The sequence below is a fragment of the Bos indicus genome, chromosome 6, assembly GCF_029378745.1.
Source record: "Bos indicus isolate NIAB-ARS_2022 breed Sahiwal x Tharparkar chromosome 6, NIAB-ARS_B.indTharparkar_mat_pri_1.0, whole genome shotgun sequence".
Classification (NCBI taxonomy): domain Eukaryota; kingdom Metazoa; phylum Chordata; class Mammalia; order Artiodactyla; family Bovidae; genus Bos; species Bos indicus.
Genome location: NC_091765.1, coordinates 61,633,798 through 61,649,698, shown reverse-complemented (window position 1 = coordinate 61,649,698; position 15,901 = coordinate 61,633,798). Strand labels below are relative to the sequence as shown.

Below are 15,901 nucleotides of genomic sequence, written 5' to 3'. Positions count from 1 at the left end.
TTTAATTTTTGTACTTTTTTCCCCCTAAATATACTATATAGGTATATCTCAAAAGACATAAACCAATTAACATGTTCCAATAATCTTATTTTGTTAAAATGTAGTGATACAGTATGTGTCACTAAGAAATATATATGTTTTAATTTTCACCTTACCACGCACATGATATTCTAACAGTATATTAATAATAGTTCTCTTTATACTGAAAATGGATTATAAAACAATTAAGGGTTTTTATATCTTAGTTTTGTAAAACTGAGGACACCCACAAATTAACAACCATGCTCAAGAAATAATAAATTGTTTGGAAACAAAGGTATGATATTTAAGGTTAGCACAAGAAGTATTTAACAAACATTTATTTATCAGGGGGGAAAAATCCCAAACTAAGAAGTAAAACATTCTTATTTACATACAACATTTATTAAGGAAGAATGCATCCTGAGGGACCAGGGAAATCTAACCTGCCACAGAGATCAGACAGATGAAATACAATGTAATAGAAACAAAAATTTTCTCTTTTCCATAAAACCAAGTCTAGAGATGCTAGTAAACTTAAATGCAAATATAAAGGCTGCCAGACCAATCTTCTATATAAATGCTTTCCAAAGTTCCATTTCAGAGACAAAGATGAGGGATTTAGGGGGGACAATCTTTGAATCAACATTTTACCTTCAATTCTTTGCTTCAGTGACTTCTGACAGTTTGGCAAATTGGGGGTCATCACATTTGAAAGAAATGCCAAAGTTTGACAAATGCAATCTAAGAAAAATAGTATAAATTTCAAATGCCTGTGCAATTTTCTGTAGTTTCCAGCATTCTCAAAAAGTTATCCGATTTAAAACTTAAGCCATTTCCTTTAGATGGTATAATTTTACCAAAAAGCATTACCCAAAGTACAGGATAATTAAGGTAACACACTGAAGTCATATACCCAAAATTCAAATCTAAAGCCATTTTGTTGTTCTGGTTTATTTGGTGTGTAGGAGGATGTATGCAGAGTTTATTTTTTTTTAAACTTGAAGGTTTTCCAATCTATCTTACAGTTTCCTAAGTATATGTTCAGGAATCTCCCTCTTTGGAACTGAATATTACTAACATAAGAAGTGGACACTAACATAGTCCACTTAAAAACAGATCTCTACTCCTCATCCTCTGCTGTGGTCTGAGAGACATGCCACCTTCCATAGTCTGAGGCCTGTTACTAACAAGTACATTTCACCTTTGCTACTTTCCAGATTTCAGCTTAATACAAAGAGAAGTAGTGGCCTTAACTGACCTCTTCTCTGTCCAACATTAGATATCATCTTATTTTTAAAGAAAGGGGATCAAATTCCCTGATTTCAAAATTCAAATTTGACTCTCATTTAAAAGAAAAAAAACAAAACAAAACAAAAAAAGGACCAGTGTTGTTATACATTAAATTCCTAGACAGGCTGTACTTCTTTATGTCAGATTTCACTTCAAGTATCAGTGCAGGACAAGACCAGGGAGAAAGGACAGAAACATAACCTTCAATTAGGTATTACTTCAATCAAAATCAGATTAGAAAAGTCAAAGAAGTATCAGGAATTGGCTTCTTTCAGGGAGTCCTTTAAACAAAATCTACCACTTGGAATAACTATTGCACATCAACTTGAGATTTTTTTTAATAAGTTAATATTCTTGTCTAGCTATGTGATATTTTTCCGAGTAATTTTACTAGGAGGAAACTGGATATAATTTGGTACCTTTCCATATGGCATTGACATGGAATAACAAAATGGCAGGTGGGAAAGGGGAGGGAGGAAGACATAGAAAATATAGAGTGAATTATAATGGGTAAAAAAAGTTTCTTAAAAAGGGTGAAGAATTTGAAACTGTAAGAACAAATTGTGGGTGTATACAGGTATATGTATAAAAGAGTTTAATATCTTAAAAAATAAAATTGGAATGTTATTTTTCTTAAAATATACAGCATGCAAAATGCTACAATTGTAATGGTAAAAAATGTACAGAAAACTAGATTTTCACAATTTTCCAGTAAATGACAATTCTGGGTCAAAAAATTACCACTACAAACCCTTTAATCAAATGTTTATTTTTTGTTTCTGGCATTACAATTTGCTATAATTGGTAAACTTTAATCTAAATAAGTTTATAGACACTGACCTAGGTCCTTAAACACCCCCTTATCCAGCAAAGAGATTATTCACCAGCTATCCCTCTTGCGTGGACAACGCTCACCGGTACCTGAACAACTTAAAGTGCGTGTGAACTGGTTTGATGAATGGAGAGACACAGCTGTAGTTTTGCACTCAGTTTTTAATTATTGAATTATGTTTTTTCACCTTGATACTTTATGATCATCAGAAAGCTACTTACATAATTTATAATCATACTTTATGCTAAATGCCCATTTGTAACTGCAAGAAACTCATGTTACACTATTGACTATGATATTAAACAAAGTCATGGTCACAAGTTTTTGTATAAGAGGTTTATGTCTCTATCTCTTAAAGCAAGAAATATCACACAGTTCAGATTTACATAAGTAGTGCCTCTTTTAAAATAAATTAAAAATAAAATGCTGTGGTGTCTGTAAAATTATAAATATTTCTAGTCCACTTTACAGAATGTTAAAATACTTATAAATGCATTATCTCCTAGTAAATACACATGGCAGCATTGGAGCCAGTTAAAAAAAACAAAAACTAAAAACCAGTCATCACACTGGCCCATGGAAACATCTAGGGTTATTTTATATTTCCTACCATTAGAAAAATTAAACTAAATAAGGAAAAAAACAAAGGAGAGAAAAGAAATTTTACAAAATGGCAACTAGCATGACCTAAAAGAGTGTACTGAAGTTATCTTCCTTCAATTCAGTAACAGAGTCCTATTGGAATGAACATTTATGGATAACCAAGTTATTACGACAGTGTTCCTCTTAGTGCTCAGGTTTGACAACCTATGTCAAAATAATTTCTACATTCTGTAAGGAAAGACAGACTTTGAAAATGGAGTGACTGTTTCAAAAACCAGAATACAAGATTTAGCCAGAATGTTCAAGATTGACAGGTTTTGATGGAGTGAAATCTTCACTGGCCACAAAATAAAAAATCATAATCTTACGGATGCTGCTTATTTTTACCCATGTGAAGGAAGGAAACATGATTGCAGGTACAATACACACTGACAGGCTAAAGAAAGAAATTATGAACAATTTAAGTAACTAAAACGTTTCCATTGAAACATAAAAACATGATTTCCAAATTGATTCAACTTGTAATAGGTCTCTTAGAAGAAGCTGTTTTAGTTCTATGGACTGTTGAATTGCCCTTTTCATATAAATACTTCCTCCATCTTCAAATAAACGGCTTCTGAATGGCATTGACTCCCTCAGGGTGGGAAAGTAGTCTTGGCAAACTTGGTTCCAAGGCTCCCTCCAAGGTGATTCATCCCATCAAGTTTATAATATCTCTAAATCTACATGTCGAACTTCAGGATTTCGTTTCTGGAAGGAAAAAAATCACCGTTACGTTATTAATAGCAAAAGACAATCTTCTATTTCCTTTATTCCTTTTTAAAATTTTTATTTATTTTTAAATTTAAATTTATTTATTTTAATTGGAGGCTAATTACTTTACAATACTGTATCGGTTCTGCCACACACCAACATGAATCCGCCACGGGCGTACACGTGTTCCCCATCCTGAACCCCCCTCCCACATCCCTCCCCGTTCCTTTTTATCAACTTTACTTTATTTACGTAGATGCACCATATGGCATGTGGGATCTTAGTTCCCCAACCAGGGATCATACCCATGTGCCTCCAGCATTGGAAGCTCAGAGTCTGAACCACTGGACTGCCAGGAGAGTTGCTCTTTTTATTTCTTTTGCTCCCTAAAGCCAATGAAAACTTTTGATCAAACTATTTCGCTGTAGCATAGTATCAAGAGAAATATTTACATAGGGAAAAACACAAGATCAATAGATAATGACCAATTATACACTATAAACAGTAACAGTAAGTAGTCCAACCTCCCTGAGTTTTGTCCATATGTTCATTAACACAATAATGAATTAAGAATCTAGTACATGCAAAGTATTGCAAAGCAGTGCAAATACTCATTTGTGGTGAAAATCACTGCAGAACAATAATAATCAGAATTAAGCTGATATTAACTTATTTTACATATTCCAGTAACGGTCCATATAGTCTTGATCTAAGACTGTTCTAGAAAGTAGAGCTATGGTTATTAAATAAGACTCTGCTTCTAACCCTGAGGGACTTAGTTTACTCAGAGGCAAGTATATGAATAACCTTTATGAGTTAAAGCATTATAACTAATAATAATAATCAGTTAACCTTTAATGAGCAGTTACTCTTGTGTCAAACACTGTGTAAGAGGCTTCATGGAATAGTATGCACTTTAAAACTGTCATAATAACCAATTATTTCCATTTTACATATGGGAAAACTGAAGGTTAAAGAAATTAACTAACCATCCAAAGTCACACAGCTAGTAAGTGATGGAGGCAAGACAGATTCCAGGCCTGACTCCAGACCCCAAAGCTCCTATTTTTATGTACTAAATAATGATTCTGGTTATAACAACATGAGATCTATTACTTTCATTCACGAGATCCAGAAAGAATTCACTGAGGATATAATATCTAACCAAGGTTTGAATACAGTGAGTTTTCCAGACAGATGAGGAAAAGGGTCTAGACAGAAGAAACATGAGCAAAGTCAGACAGCCTGCGAACTCTGCACTGGCAACATGGTGTGATCAGCACAGAAACTGCAAAAGGGCGGGTTAGTGATAAGGCTGGAAAGATAAGCAGAAGTCAGACTGTAGAAAAATCTAAAGAAATTTCAACAACAAAAATTATTATAGGCCTAGACTGTAGCAAGCACTGAAGTATACAACAATGAACAAGAAACAAACAGCACTTGACCGGAAAGAACTTATCTTTAGTGAGGAAACACACGTTAAGTAAGCAGACATTATAACGTTATGCTACTACAGAGCAAGTTAAGATTTGGGAGGATTTTCCCACTATGGATATGATATGTAATGCAAGAACTTTTCCTTTGACTTGAGATTAATTGTACCTTATGACCACCTTCTCCTCCTCTCCTCCTCCAGGAGGAGAAGGGGACAACAGAGGATGAGATGGTTGGATGGCACCACCAACTCAATAGACAAGAGTCTGAGTAAACTCCGAGAGTTGATGATGGACAGGGAGGCCGGGCATGTTGCTGTCCATGGTGTCACAAGCAGTCGGACACGACTGAGCGACTGAACTGAACTGATGACCACCTTAGTAGCTATGCTTCCCTCATAGCTCAGTCTGTAAAGAATCTGCCTGCACTGCAGGAGACCTGGGTTTGGTTTCTGGGTTGGGAAGATCCCCTGGAGAAGGAAATGGCAACCCACTCCAGTATTCTTGCCTGGAGAATCTCATGCACAAAGGAGCCTAGGAGGCTGCAGTCCATGGGTTGGCAAGAGTTGGACACAATTTAAGGGACTAAACCACCACAACCACATTAGTCAGGGATATCTGCACCTAAAAGGGTAGGCAAAATGTGGCATCTTGGTTTGAAAGACTTACATAACTCAAAAACATGAGATAATTCAGTCTACTAATGATTTCAGTTCGGTTCAGTCGCTCAGAGTGTCCAACTCTTTAAGACCCCATGGACTGCAGCATGCCAGGCTTCCTTGTTCATCACCAATTCCCAGAGCTTGCTCAAACTCATGTCCATCGAGCTGGTGATGCCATCCAACCATCTTATCCTCTGTTGTCCCCCTCTCCTCCTGCCTTCAATCTTTCCCAGCATCAGGGTCTTTTCAAATGAGTCAGTTCTTCGCATCAGGTGACCAAAGTATTAGAGTTTCAGCTTCAGCATCAGTCCTTCCAAAGAATAATCAGGACTGATTTCCTTCAGGATTGAATGGTTTGATCTCCTTGCAGTCCAAGGGACTCTCAAGAGTCTTCTCCAACACCACAGTTCAAAAGCATCAATTCTTCAGCACTCAGATTTCTCTACAGTCCAACTTTCACATCCATACATGACTACTGAAAAAACCATAGCTTTGACTACACAGACCTTTGTCAGCAAAGTAATGTCTCTGCTTTTTAATATGCTATCTAGGTTGGTCATAGTTTTTCCTCCAAGAAACAACGGTCTTTTAATTTCATGGCTGTAGTCACCATCTGCAGTGATTTGGAGGCCAAAAAAATAAAGTCTATCACTGTTTCCCCATCTATTTGCCATGAAGTGATGGGACCAGATGCCATGATCTTAGTTTTCTGACGTTGAGTTTCAAGCCAACTTTTTGACTCTCCTCTTTCACTTTCATCAAGAGGCTCTCTAGTTCTTCTTCACTTTCTGCCATAAGGGTGGTGTCATCTGCATATCGGAGAAGGCAATGGCACCCCACTCCAGTACTCTTGCCTGGAAAATCCCATGGACGGAGGAGGCTGGTGGACTGCAGTCCCTGGGGTCGAGAAGAGTCGGACACAACTGAGTGACTTCCCTTTCACTTTTCACTTTCATGCATTGGAGAAGGAAATGGCAACCCACTCCAGTGTTCTTGCCTGGAGAATCCCAAGGACGGTGGAGCCTGGTGGGCTGCCATCTACAGGGTCGCACAGAGTCGGACACGACTGAAGCGACTTAGCAGCAGCAGCATCTGCATACCTGAGGTTATAGATATTTCTCCTGGCAATCTTAATACCAGCTTGTGCTTCATCCAGTCCTGCATTTTGCATGATGTACTCTGCATATAAGTTAAATAAGCAGGGTAATAATATACAGCCTTGACATACTCCTTTCCTGATTTGGAATTAGTCTGTTGTTCCATGTCCAGTTGTAACTGCTGGTTCCTGACCTGCATACAGATTTCTAAGGAGGCAGGTCAGGTGGTCTGGTATTCCCGTATCTTTCAGAATTTTCCACAATTTGTTGTGATCCACACAAAGGCTTTGGTGTAGTCAATAAAGCAAAAGTAGATGTTTTTCTGGAACTCTCTTGCTTTTTCCATGATCCAACAGATGTTGGCAATTTGATCTCTGGTTTCTCTGCCTTTTCTAAATCCAGCTTGAACATCTGGAAGTTCATCATTCACGTACTGTTGAAGATTGGCTTGGAGAATTTTAAGCATTACTTTGCTGGCATGTGAGATGAGTGCAATCGTGCAGTACTTTGAGCATTCTTTGGCATTGCCTTTCTTTGGGATTGGAATGAAAACGGACCTTTTCCAGTCCTGTGGCCACTGCTGAGTTTTCCAAATTTGCTGACATATGGAGTGCAGCACTTTCACAGCATCATCTCTGACAGTTTGAAATAGCTCAACTGGAATTCCATCACCTCCACTAGCTTTGTTCATAGTGATACTTCCTAAGGCCCACTTAACTTTGCATTCCAGGATGTCTGGCTCTAGGTGAGTGATCATACCATCGTGATTATCTGGGCCGTGAAGATCTTTTTTGTATAGTTCTTCTGTGTATTCTTGCCACCTCTTCTTAATATCTTCTGCTTCTGTTAGGTCCATACCATTTCTGTCCTTTACTGAGCCCATCTCTGCATGAAATGTTCCCTTGGTATCTCTTAATTTTCTTGAAGAGATCTCTAGTCTTTCCCATTCTATTGTTTCCCTCTATTTTTTTGCATTGATCACTGAGGAAGGCTTTCTTATTGCTCCTTGCTATTCTTTGGAACTCTGCATTCAGATGGGTGTATCTTTCCTTTTCTGCTTTGCCTTTAGCTTCTCTTCTTTTCTCAGCTATTTGGAAAGCCTTCTCAGACAACCATTTTGCCTTCTTCCATTTCTTTTTCTTGGTGATGGTCTTGATCACTGCCTCCTGTACAATGTCATGAACCTCCATCCATAGTTCTTCAGGCACTCTATCTATCAGATCTAATCCCTTGAATCTATTTGTCACTTCCACTGTAAGGGATTTTATTTAGGTCATACCCAAATAGTCTAGTGGTTTTCCCTACTTTCGTCAATTTAAGTCTGAATTTGGCAATAAGGAGTTCATGATCTGAGCCACAGTCAGCTCCCGGTCTTGTTTCTGCTGACTGTATAGAGCTTCTCCATCTTTGGCTGCAAAGACTATAATTAATGATTTAATGGCTTCTAATTAAATCACGTGCACCGTCAGTTGCATCCAACTCTTTGTGACCCCATGGACTACAGCCCATCAGGGTCCTCCGTCCATGGAATTTTCCAGGCAAGAATACTGGAGCAGGTTGTCATTTCCTACTCCAGGGGATCTCCTGATACAGGGATTAAAACTGCATCTCCTGCACTGGCAGGTGGATTCTTTACCACTGAGCCACCTGGGATGTCCCAATTAAAGCAAAATAAGCTTAAAAATAATAAGCTTATATGATTATGATAAGAATAAATACACTTAAGAATGGCCAACTTGTTAAGTATTCTCCAGTCCATACTGTGATGTGCTGTTTCCAATAAGAGTAAAGCCAAAATTAAAAATTAGTTTTAAAAATCCATTATTTTCCTTGCCAGGGACATAAAAGCAGATAGAACGGAAATGTAACATATATTCATTCACCAATTACCCAGCATAAAAAGAATCATCTCACATTTTATTAAGAACAATGGTTTTCAAAGTTTGGTCCAAGGATTACTGGGTTACGGAGATATTTTCAGGGGTGACTCCAAGGTCAAACTATTTTCCTAATTACATAAGATGCTTTTTGCCTTTTGTATTATGCTGACATTTCCTCCAATGGCATAAAAGCAATGGTGGATAAAACTGCTGGGACCTTCATACAACTCAAGACAACTTACACCAAACTATACTGACATTCATTTTGCTTCTTTACTGCCACTCCATTGGTTTTTTTTTTAAGCCAGTTTCACTCTGAAATGTCCTTCATGAAGCAGTAAAAAGTACTAATTTATTAAACTGAAATTGTGAATACAATTTTTAAAAAATGTTTTGTGATAAAATGGGAAATATGTATAAAGCCCTCTAGTGCCACACAGAAGTCTGATGTCACAAGGAAAGGAACCCCCATGACTGCTTGAATTATGAGCTCAATCAGATGCTTTTTATCTGAACACCATTTTTACTTGAAAAAATAACTAACAAACCATGGTTATTAAAATCTGGTTATTTGGTAGGCACCCTCTTGGGAAATAAACAAAATGAGTCTACTTCAAGAAAAACAACTAATAGTATTTTGTTGCTAATAATAAAATGCAAGCTTTCAGGTCAAAATTAGGATGCTGAAAAACTCATATCCACCATGATGAGTCTGACAGTTTCCCAATATTTAGAAATGTATCAACATTTGAATGATGTGCATAAATTCAATGAGCCAGTATTTTCCAAATGACCAATTCATAATGCTAAAGAATTATGCATGGGTTAAAAGATCCCATCAGACAGAGAACAAAGACAGGCTAACAGATTTTAATATAATAATGTATAGGACAGAACTTATTGTACCCAAAGAGAGGTCTGACAGTTGCTCTTGGCTACTGGGAGATAATCTTCAGGCCCTTGGAAATCCTGCCTGATAATTATGTTTTTATCTTTGGCCACATGGTGGCTGCTGTATCTCCAGAAAGGGGTGGAGACTAGAGGTGTCAGCTCTTCCTTAGAGGGGCTGGAGATGAGAGATAGGCTACTCAAGCAGTCAGCTACAGAGCCCCGAGAAAACTCCTGGATACCAAAGCTCAGCTGAGCTTCTCTGGTTGGCAGCACTCCATGCAAATTGTCACACATCATTACCATGAATGTAACACTGTCCATGACTCCCCGGGGAGAGGACAGAGAAACTCCAGGTTCAGAACTCTGCTCTATACACCTCTTTCTTTGACTAGCTTTAATCTGTATCCTTTCACTGTAACAAACCATTCAGTGAGTTCTGTGAGTCCTCCTAGTGAATTATCAAACCTGAGGATAGTCTTAGAAACTCCTTGAACTTTGCAACTGGTATCACAAATGAAGATGGTCTCCTGGACTGTGCCCTCTAACTTCAAACACTGTATGAAAAGTTCATTGAATGGTTTCATATTTCGCATCACAACTAAGCTTTAAGAGGTTACCAATTGCCAGGTTTTGATATAATATTAAAAGAGAATATAACAATTTAGCTTTTTAAGTGAATGCTGCTGCGGCTAAGTCGCTTCAGTTGTGTCCGACTCTGCGACCCCATAGATGGCAGCCCACCAGGCTCCCCCGTCCCTGGGATTCTCCAGGAAAGAACACTGGAGTGGGTTGCCATTTCCTTCTCCAATGCATGAAAGTGAAAAGTGAAATGGAAGTCGCTCAGTCGTGTCCAACTCTTCGCAACCCCATGGACTGCAGCCTACCAGGCTCCTCCATCCATGGGATTTTCCAGGCAAGAGTACTGGAGTGGGGTGCCATTGCCTTTTCCGTTTTAAGTGAAGAAATATTCTTAAATTTCTCAATTGTAATTTATAATTTGCTAAGTATCAATAAATATAACCTACCAAAAAAAGCTCAAGTCCTCAATAATATTTAAGACAGTAGAATCCTAATATCAAAATATGTGACAATTACTCATCCAGAAGTTCTGAAAATCATGCCTGATAGAGCTCATGAACTATAATATTAACATTAACAAAATCATCAAAATTAAAACAAATACATTAACAAAATCATCTTTTTTTGAAGTGCTTTGATCACATACGTAGATTCTAAAAGATAGTAAAATAGTGATAAAAATGTTTCCCTTCAATTTGTCATTCCTCATCAACTTTTAACAATATTAAAGATTGATCAACATCAACTGAAGAAAATTCACTGTCTTCAACAAGCTATAGATGTTAACAATCATTTACAAATTTTCTTCATTGCAAAGGATTAGAACTCCAATGTCAACAAATGACAATTTCAGAACACAGAGGTATTTTTAAAGGCAGTCTGGTTACGTAATATTTTAGTTAAAAAAACGATAGGTTGTAATGCTATCCAACTGAACAGAAACAAACAGAAAATATAAATTAATGTCAGACAGATTAAAGAAAGATGTATATACTTAAAGTCATTTTCTTTAAACTTTTGAACAGAATCTAAGGTTTCCCCTTTACCTTTCTCTAAAAATATTAGAGACCACTTCTTAAAGACAAACCTCTGACTATTTTAGAAACTAAGCAATCAGTATAGAACAGGGGTTAAAAATACTGAATCTTAAACTAAACAATAAAGGTTCAAATCCCAAGTCCCCTGTTTCCTTGAGTATACTATCTAACTTCTCTAACCTGGTCATTTTGTTGACCGTAACTACTGATACGTTATGAGGTTACTGAGAAGATAAAAGCACACAAGTAATGCAATTAGCAAAGTGCCTGACACAGATAAATATTCAAAAAATAGGTGACACTGTTAGCATATTATTATGATGAATATATCTTACTTTCAGTTCCTTCTCAAGTCTATCTACTTCAGCTCCTAAAGTATCAATAATATTTTCTCCATGTTTAAGCATAAAGGTCTCTAGTTCTTCAGGAGTCTTCACTTCTTGAATTTCCTATAAAAGAAAATGATAGGATAAAAACAAAATAAATTCTTAAAAAAAATCATAGTCATACATTGATAATTTCTTCTAAAAATTATAACAAATACCATTGAGTTTTATGAAATATGGAAAACTTTCAAGCCATAAGCAATGGACCATCTATTTCTAAAAAAAAAAAAAAATCAATCTCAGAAAAATTGAATACAATGCCCCACAGAGGTAATACTGCAAAATCAGTGAGAAATAAATGGACAAATGAGTAAGTAGTGCTGAGAAAATTATTTTTTAATAGGAAAAAAAGCCTAAATCCCTTAGACTAATAAATAATTCCAAGTGGACTGAAAACCAAATGTACAAAAGTAAACCATAAAATTTTTAGAAGAAAAGAATATTTTATGATAATGGGATACAGAAAGGTTTCTCAATCAAGATAATAAAAAGCATTTCAAATTTGACATAAAATTAAAAACTGCATTAAATCTTCTGTAAAACAACAAAGTGAATGATAAGTTACAAACTAGGAAGTTATCCACATATACGTAACTGAGGAACGATTAGTACTCAGCGTATTAAAAATAAAACATTTACAAATCTGTCAAAATAAGAGAAAGTAAATGAACAATGAAGTAAGTAGAGGGAATTCCAATGGTCAATAAATTTCTATGCTTATTATCCTTACTACTATCACGGAAATATCAACTAAATCAACAGGATAGTATTTTATATCTATCATAATGACAAAATTTTTAAAACTCTGTCAATACAGTCTACTGAAAATGTAGCAATAGAAACTTTGCTACATTGATGATGGAAGTTAAACTGACATACTTTGGAGAACAATTTGCCAATATCTAAGGAAGCTGAAGATATGTTCAGCCCATTGCTCACATATTTTAAATCGAGCTATATAATAATGCCCTAAATTTCTTGCACATGTGCCCTAAAGTTTTGCACATGCAAACAAGGAAACATGTATAAAAATGCCATCGTAGTGTTGTTTCCAATAGTTTAACACTGGGGCCAATATAATTTCCCATCAAATGGGGACTGGATAAATAAACTGCAGTATGTTCATTTATACAATGAAATACTATATAGCAAGTAAAAGTAAATTAATAGGGTATATATTACCATAAAACACACTGCTAAACAAATTATAGAGATAATCATATTATACCATTTATAACAATTTTCAAACATCTAAAATGTTATTCTATCTTGTGCTAAGAAAAATATCTTGAAAAATATAAAAATCTGAATGGAAATGACAAGTACTAAATTCAAGATAATTGTTAGTTCTTGGAATGGAAAAAAGAGAATGAGATCTAGAAGGAGAAACAAGGACTGTAACTATTTTTGTAATGATTTCTTTTCGTTTTTTACAATCTTAAGCAAATACAGTATTGTAAATGTTAATATTAGACAAAGGCAAGTGGTAACCTCTGCTCTCAGAGAAGGCAATGCACCCCACTCCAGTACTCGTGCCTGGAAAATCCCATGGATGGAGGAGCCTGGTGGGCTGCAGTCCATGGGGTCACTATCAGAATGACACGACTGAGCGACTTTCCTTTCACTTTTCACTTTCATGCATTGGAGAAGGAAATGGCAACCCGCTCCAGTGTTCTTGCCTGGAGAATCCCAGGGATGGCGAAGCCTGGTGGGCTGCCGTCTATGGGGTCGCACAGAGTCGGACACGACTGAAGCGACTTAGCAGCACCAGCAACCTCTGCTCTATTCATTATACTATCGTCTATAAATTTTCTTTTAAAGTACTCCTAATAAAAAAGCATGGATTCTGGAGTTACAGATATCTAAATGAATATCTGACTCCATATTACGACTCTGAAATTTAGGCAAGTTATCTAATCTTTCTGTGTCTGAATTTGCCTATATATAAAAATTAAGGGGCTTCCTTTGTGGCTCAGTGGTAAAGAATCTGCCTGCCAAAGCAAGAGATATGGGTTTGATCCTTGGTCCAGGAGGTTCCCACATGACATGGAACAACTAGGCCCTTGGGCCGCAACTATTAAGCCTGTGCTTTGGGCTTCCCTGGTGGCTCAGAGGTTAAAGCGTCTGCCTGCAATGCGGAGACCCAGGTTCAATCCCTGGGTTGGGAAAATCACCTGGAGAAGGAAATGGCAACCCTCTCCAGTATTCTTGCCTGGAGAATCCCATGGACGGAGGAGCCTGGTAGGCTACAGTCCACAGGGTCGCAAAGAGTCGGACATGACTGAGCGACTTCACTTCACTTTGGAGCCCAGGAGCTGCAATTACTGAGCCACTTGCTCCAACAGCCAAAGACCACACACCTTAGAGTCCGTGCTCCGTAAGAGAAGCCACCACAATCAGAAGCCCATGCACCACAACTAGAGTAGACCCTGATGCTGCAACAGGAGGAAAGCCCACATAGCAATGAAGACCCACTACACCTAAATTAAATAAATATGAATTATTAAAAATAAATAAAATAAAAATGAAAATATTAATTCTTCACCTCACAGGTTGTTGAGAGTAAATAAAATAACATATATAAAATGTGTGGCACCAACAAGCACTTTAATAATAAATTACCTTTTCTGCTGTCTCCTTTGAAACACTCTTACACTAAGTAAAAAGGTCTTTGTCAAATTTTAGAACCCTAAGAAGCTGAAACTTGAAGTGACTTTAAGACTTACAAAGAAAAGCTTTTATTTTATTTACTCAGGAAGTAACTCTTCAACCCTTGGCTATATTAGAAAAAAAATTAAAAAATACATAAACTTACTTGTAGCATTTGGTCAAAATCTTGTTTTTCCAAATATGATCTCGTAACAACTCGTCCATCGAAATCTACTTCTGCCTTAAATCTCACTTTCCCTAATCCCAGGTCTGTGGCTTTAACATCATGAATTGCCCTGTAATCAATAACAATGCATACAAATTTATACACACACACACACGTTTTAGTGGCAAAAGTCTAGAATTCTTTTTTTTCCACCAGTGATGAAAATGGACTAAGATGGCTTCCAGAGTGCTCACCATTAAGCACCACCTACCATTTTCCAAAAAATTGCTCGTTAAGTTTTTTTTTTTTGTATAATGCCATACAAAGGTGCAAACAATACTATTTTACAGTAATTTTAATATACATTAATTACATAGTTTGTAGATTAAAAAATCAACTCTAAATTGCTTTTTACAATACTGTCATTTTATCTCATAATCTTTTTTTCAATAGCTCCTTTTTCACACAATGCCCAGAAGTACTGTATTAGAATGAGCTTAATAACAACTACCTAACAGGACGGATTATAGAGTTTTGCCAAGAAAACGCACTGGTCATAGCAAACACCCTCTTACAACAACACAAGAGAAGACTCTACACATGGACATCACCAGATGGCCAACACCAAAATCAGATATATTATATTCTTTGCATGCAAAGATGGAGAAGCTCTATACAGTCAGCAAAAGCAAGACAGAGAGCTGACTCTGGATCAGATCATGAACTCCTTATTGTCAAATTCACTTAAATTGAAGAAAGTGGGGGAAACCACTAGACCACTGAGGTATGACGTAAATCAAATCCCTTACGATTATACAGTGGAAGTGAGAAATAGATTCAAGGGACTAGATCTGATAGAGTGAGTGCCTGATGAACTATGGATGTTATACATAGTTTGTGACGTTATACAGGAGACAGGGATCAAGACCATCACCAAGAAAAAGAAATGCAAAAAAGCAAAATGGCTGTCTGAGGAGTCCTTACAAATAGCTGTGGAAAGAAGAGAAGCGAAAAGGAGAGGAGGAAAGGAACGATATACCTGTTTGAACGAAGAGTTCCAAAGAATAGCAAGGAGAGATAAGAAAGCATTCCTCAGCGATCAATGCAAACAAATAGAGGGAAACAATAGAATGGGAAAGATTAGAGATCTCTTCAAGAAAATTAGAGATACCAAGGGAGCATTTCATGCAAACATGGGCTCAATAAAGGACAGAAATTGTAGGGACTTACCAGAAGCAGAAGATAGAGGTGTCAAGAATACATAGAAGAACTGTACAAAAAAGATCTTCACGGCCCAGATAATCACGATGGTGTGATCAATGACCTAGAGCCAGACATCCTGGGATGTGAAGTCAAGTGTGCCTTAGAAAGCACCACTACGAACAAAGCTAGTGGAGGTGATGGAGTTCCAGTTGAGCTATTTCAAACTCTGAAAGATGATGCTGTGAAAGTGCCACACTCAATATGTCAGCAAATTTGGAAAACTCAGCAGTGGCCACAGGACTGGAAAAGGTCCGTTTTCATTCCAATCCGAAAGAAAGGCAGTGCCAAAGAATGCTCAAACTACCACACAATTGCACTCATCTCACATGCTAGTAAAGTAATGCTCAAAATTCTCCAAG

The 15,901-nt window shown here is 36.9% G+C and overlaps 1 protein-coding gene across 1 annotated transcript in view; it reads right to left on the bottom strand.

The window, feature by feature from the left end:
• Positions 1-344: 344 nt before the first annotated feature.
• The window catches only part of SLC30A9 (solute carrier family 30 member 9), an 88,504-nt gene continuing 72,947 nt past the window's right edge, over positions 345-15,901 (bottom strand). Inside the window, exons 16-18 of the mRNA XM_019962671.2 lie at positions 14,280-14,409; positions 11,414-11,527; positions 345-3,496 (exon numbers count right to left, since the gene is read on the bottom strand). Coding sequence (XP_019818230.2) covers positions 3,452-3,496; positions 11,414-11,527; positions 14,280-14,409 — 289 coding nt within the window. The 3' untranslated portion in view covers positions 345-3,451. The remainder of the gene's footprint in view (positions 3,497-11,413; positions 11,528-14,279; positions 14,410-15,901) is intronic.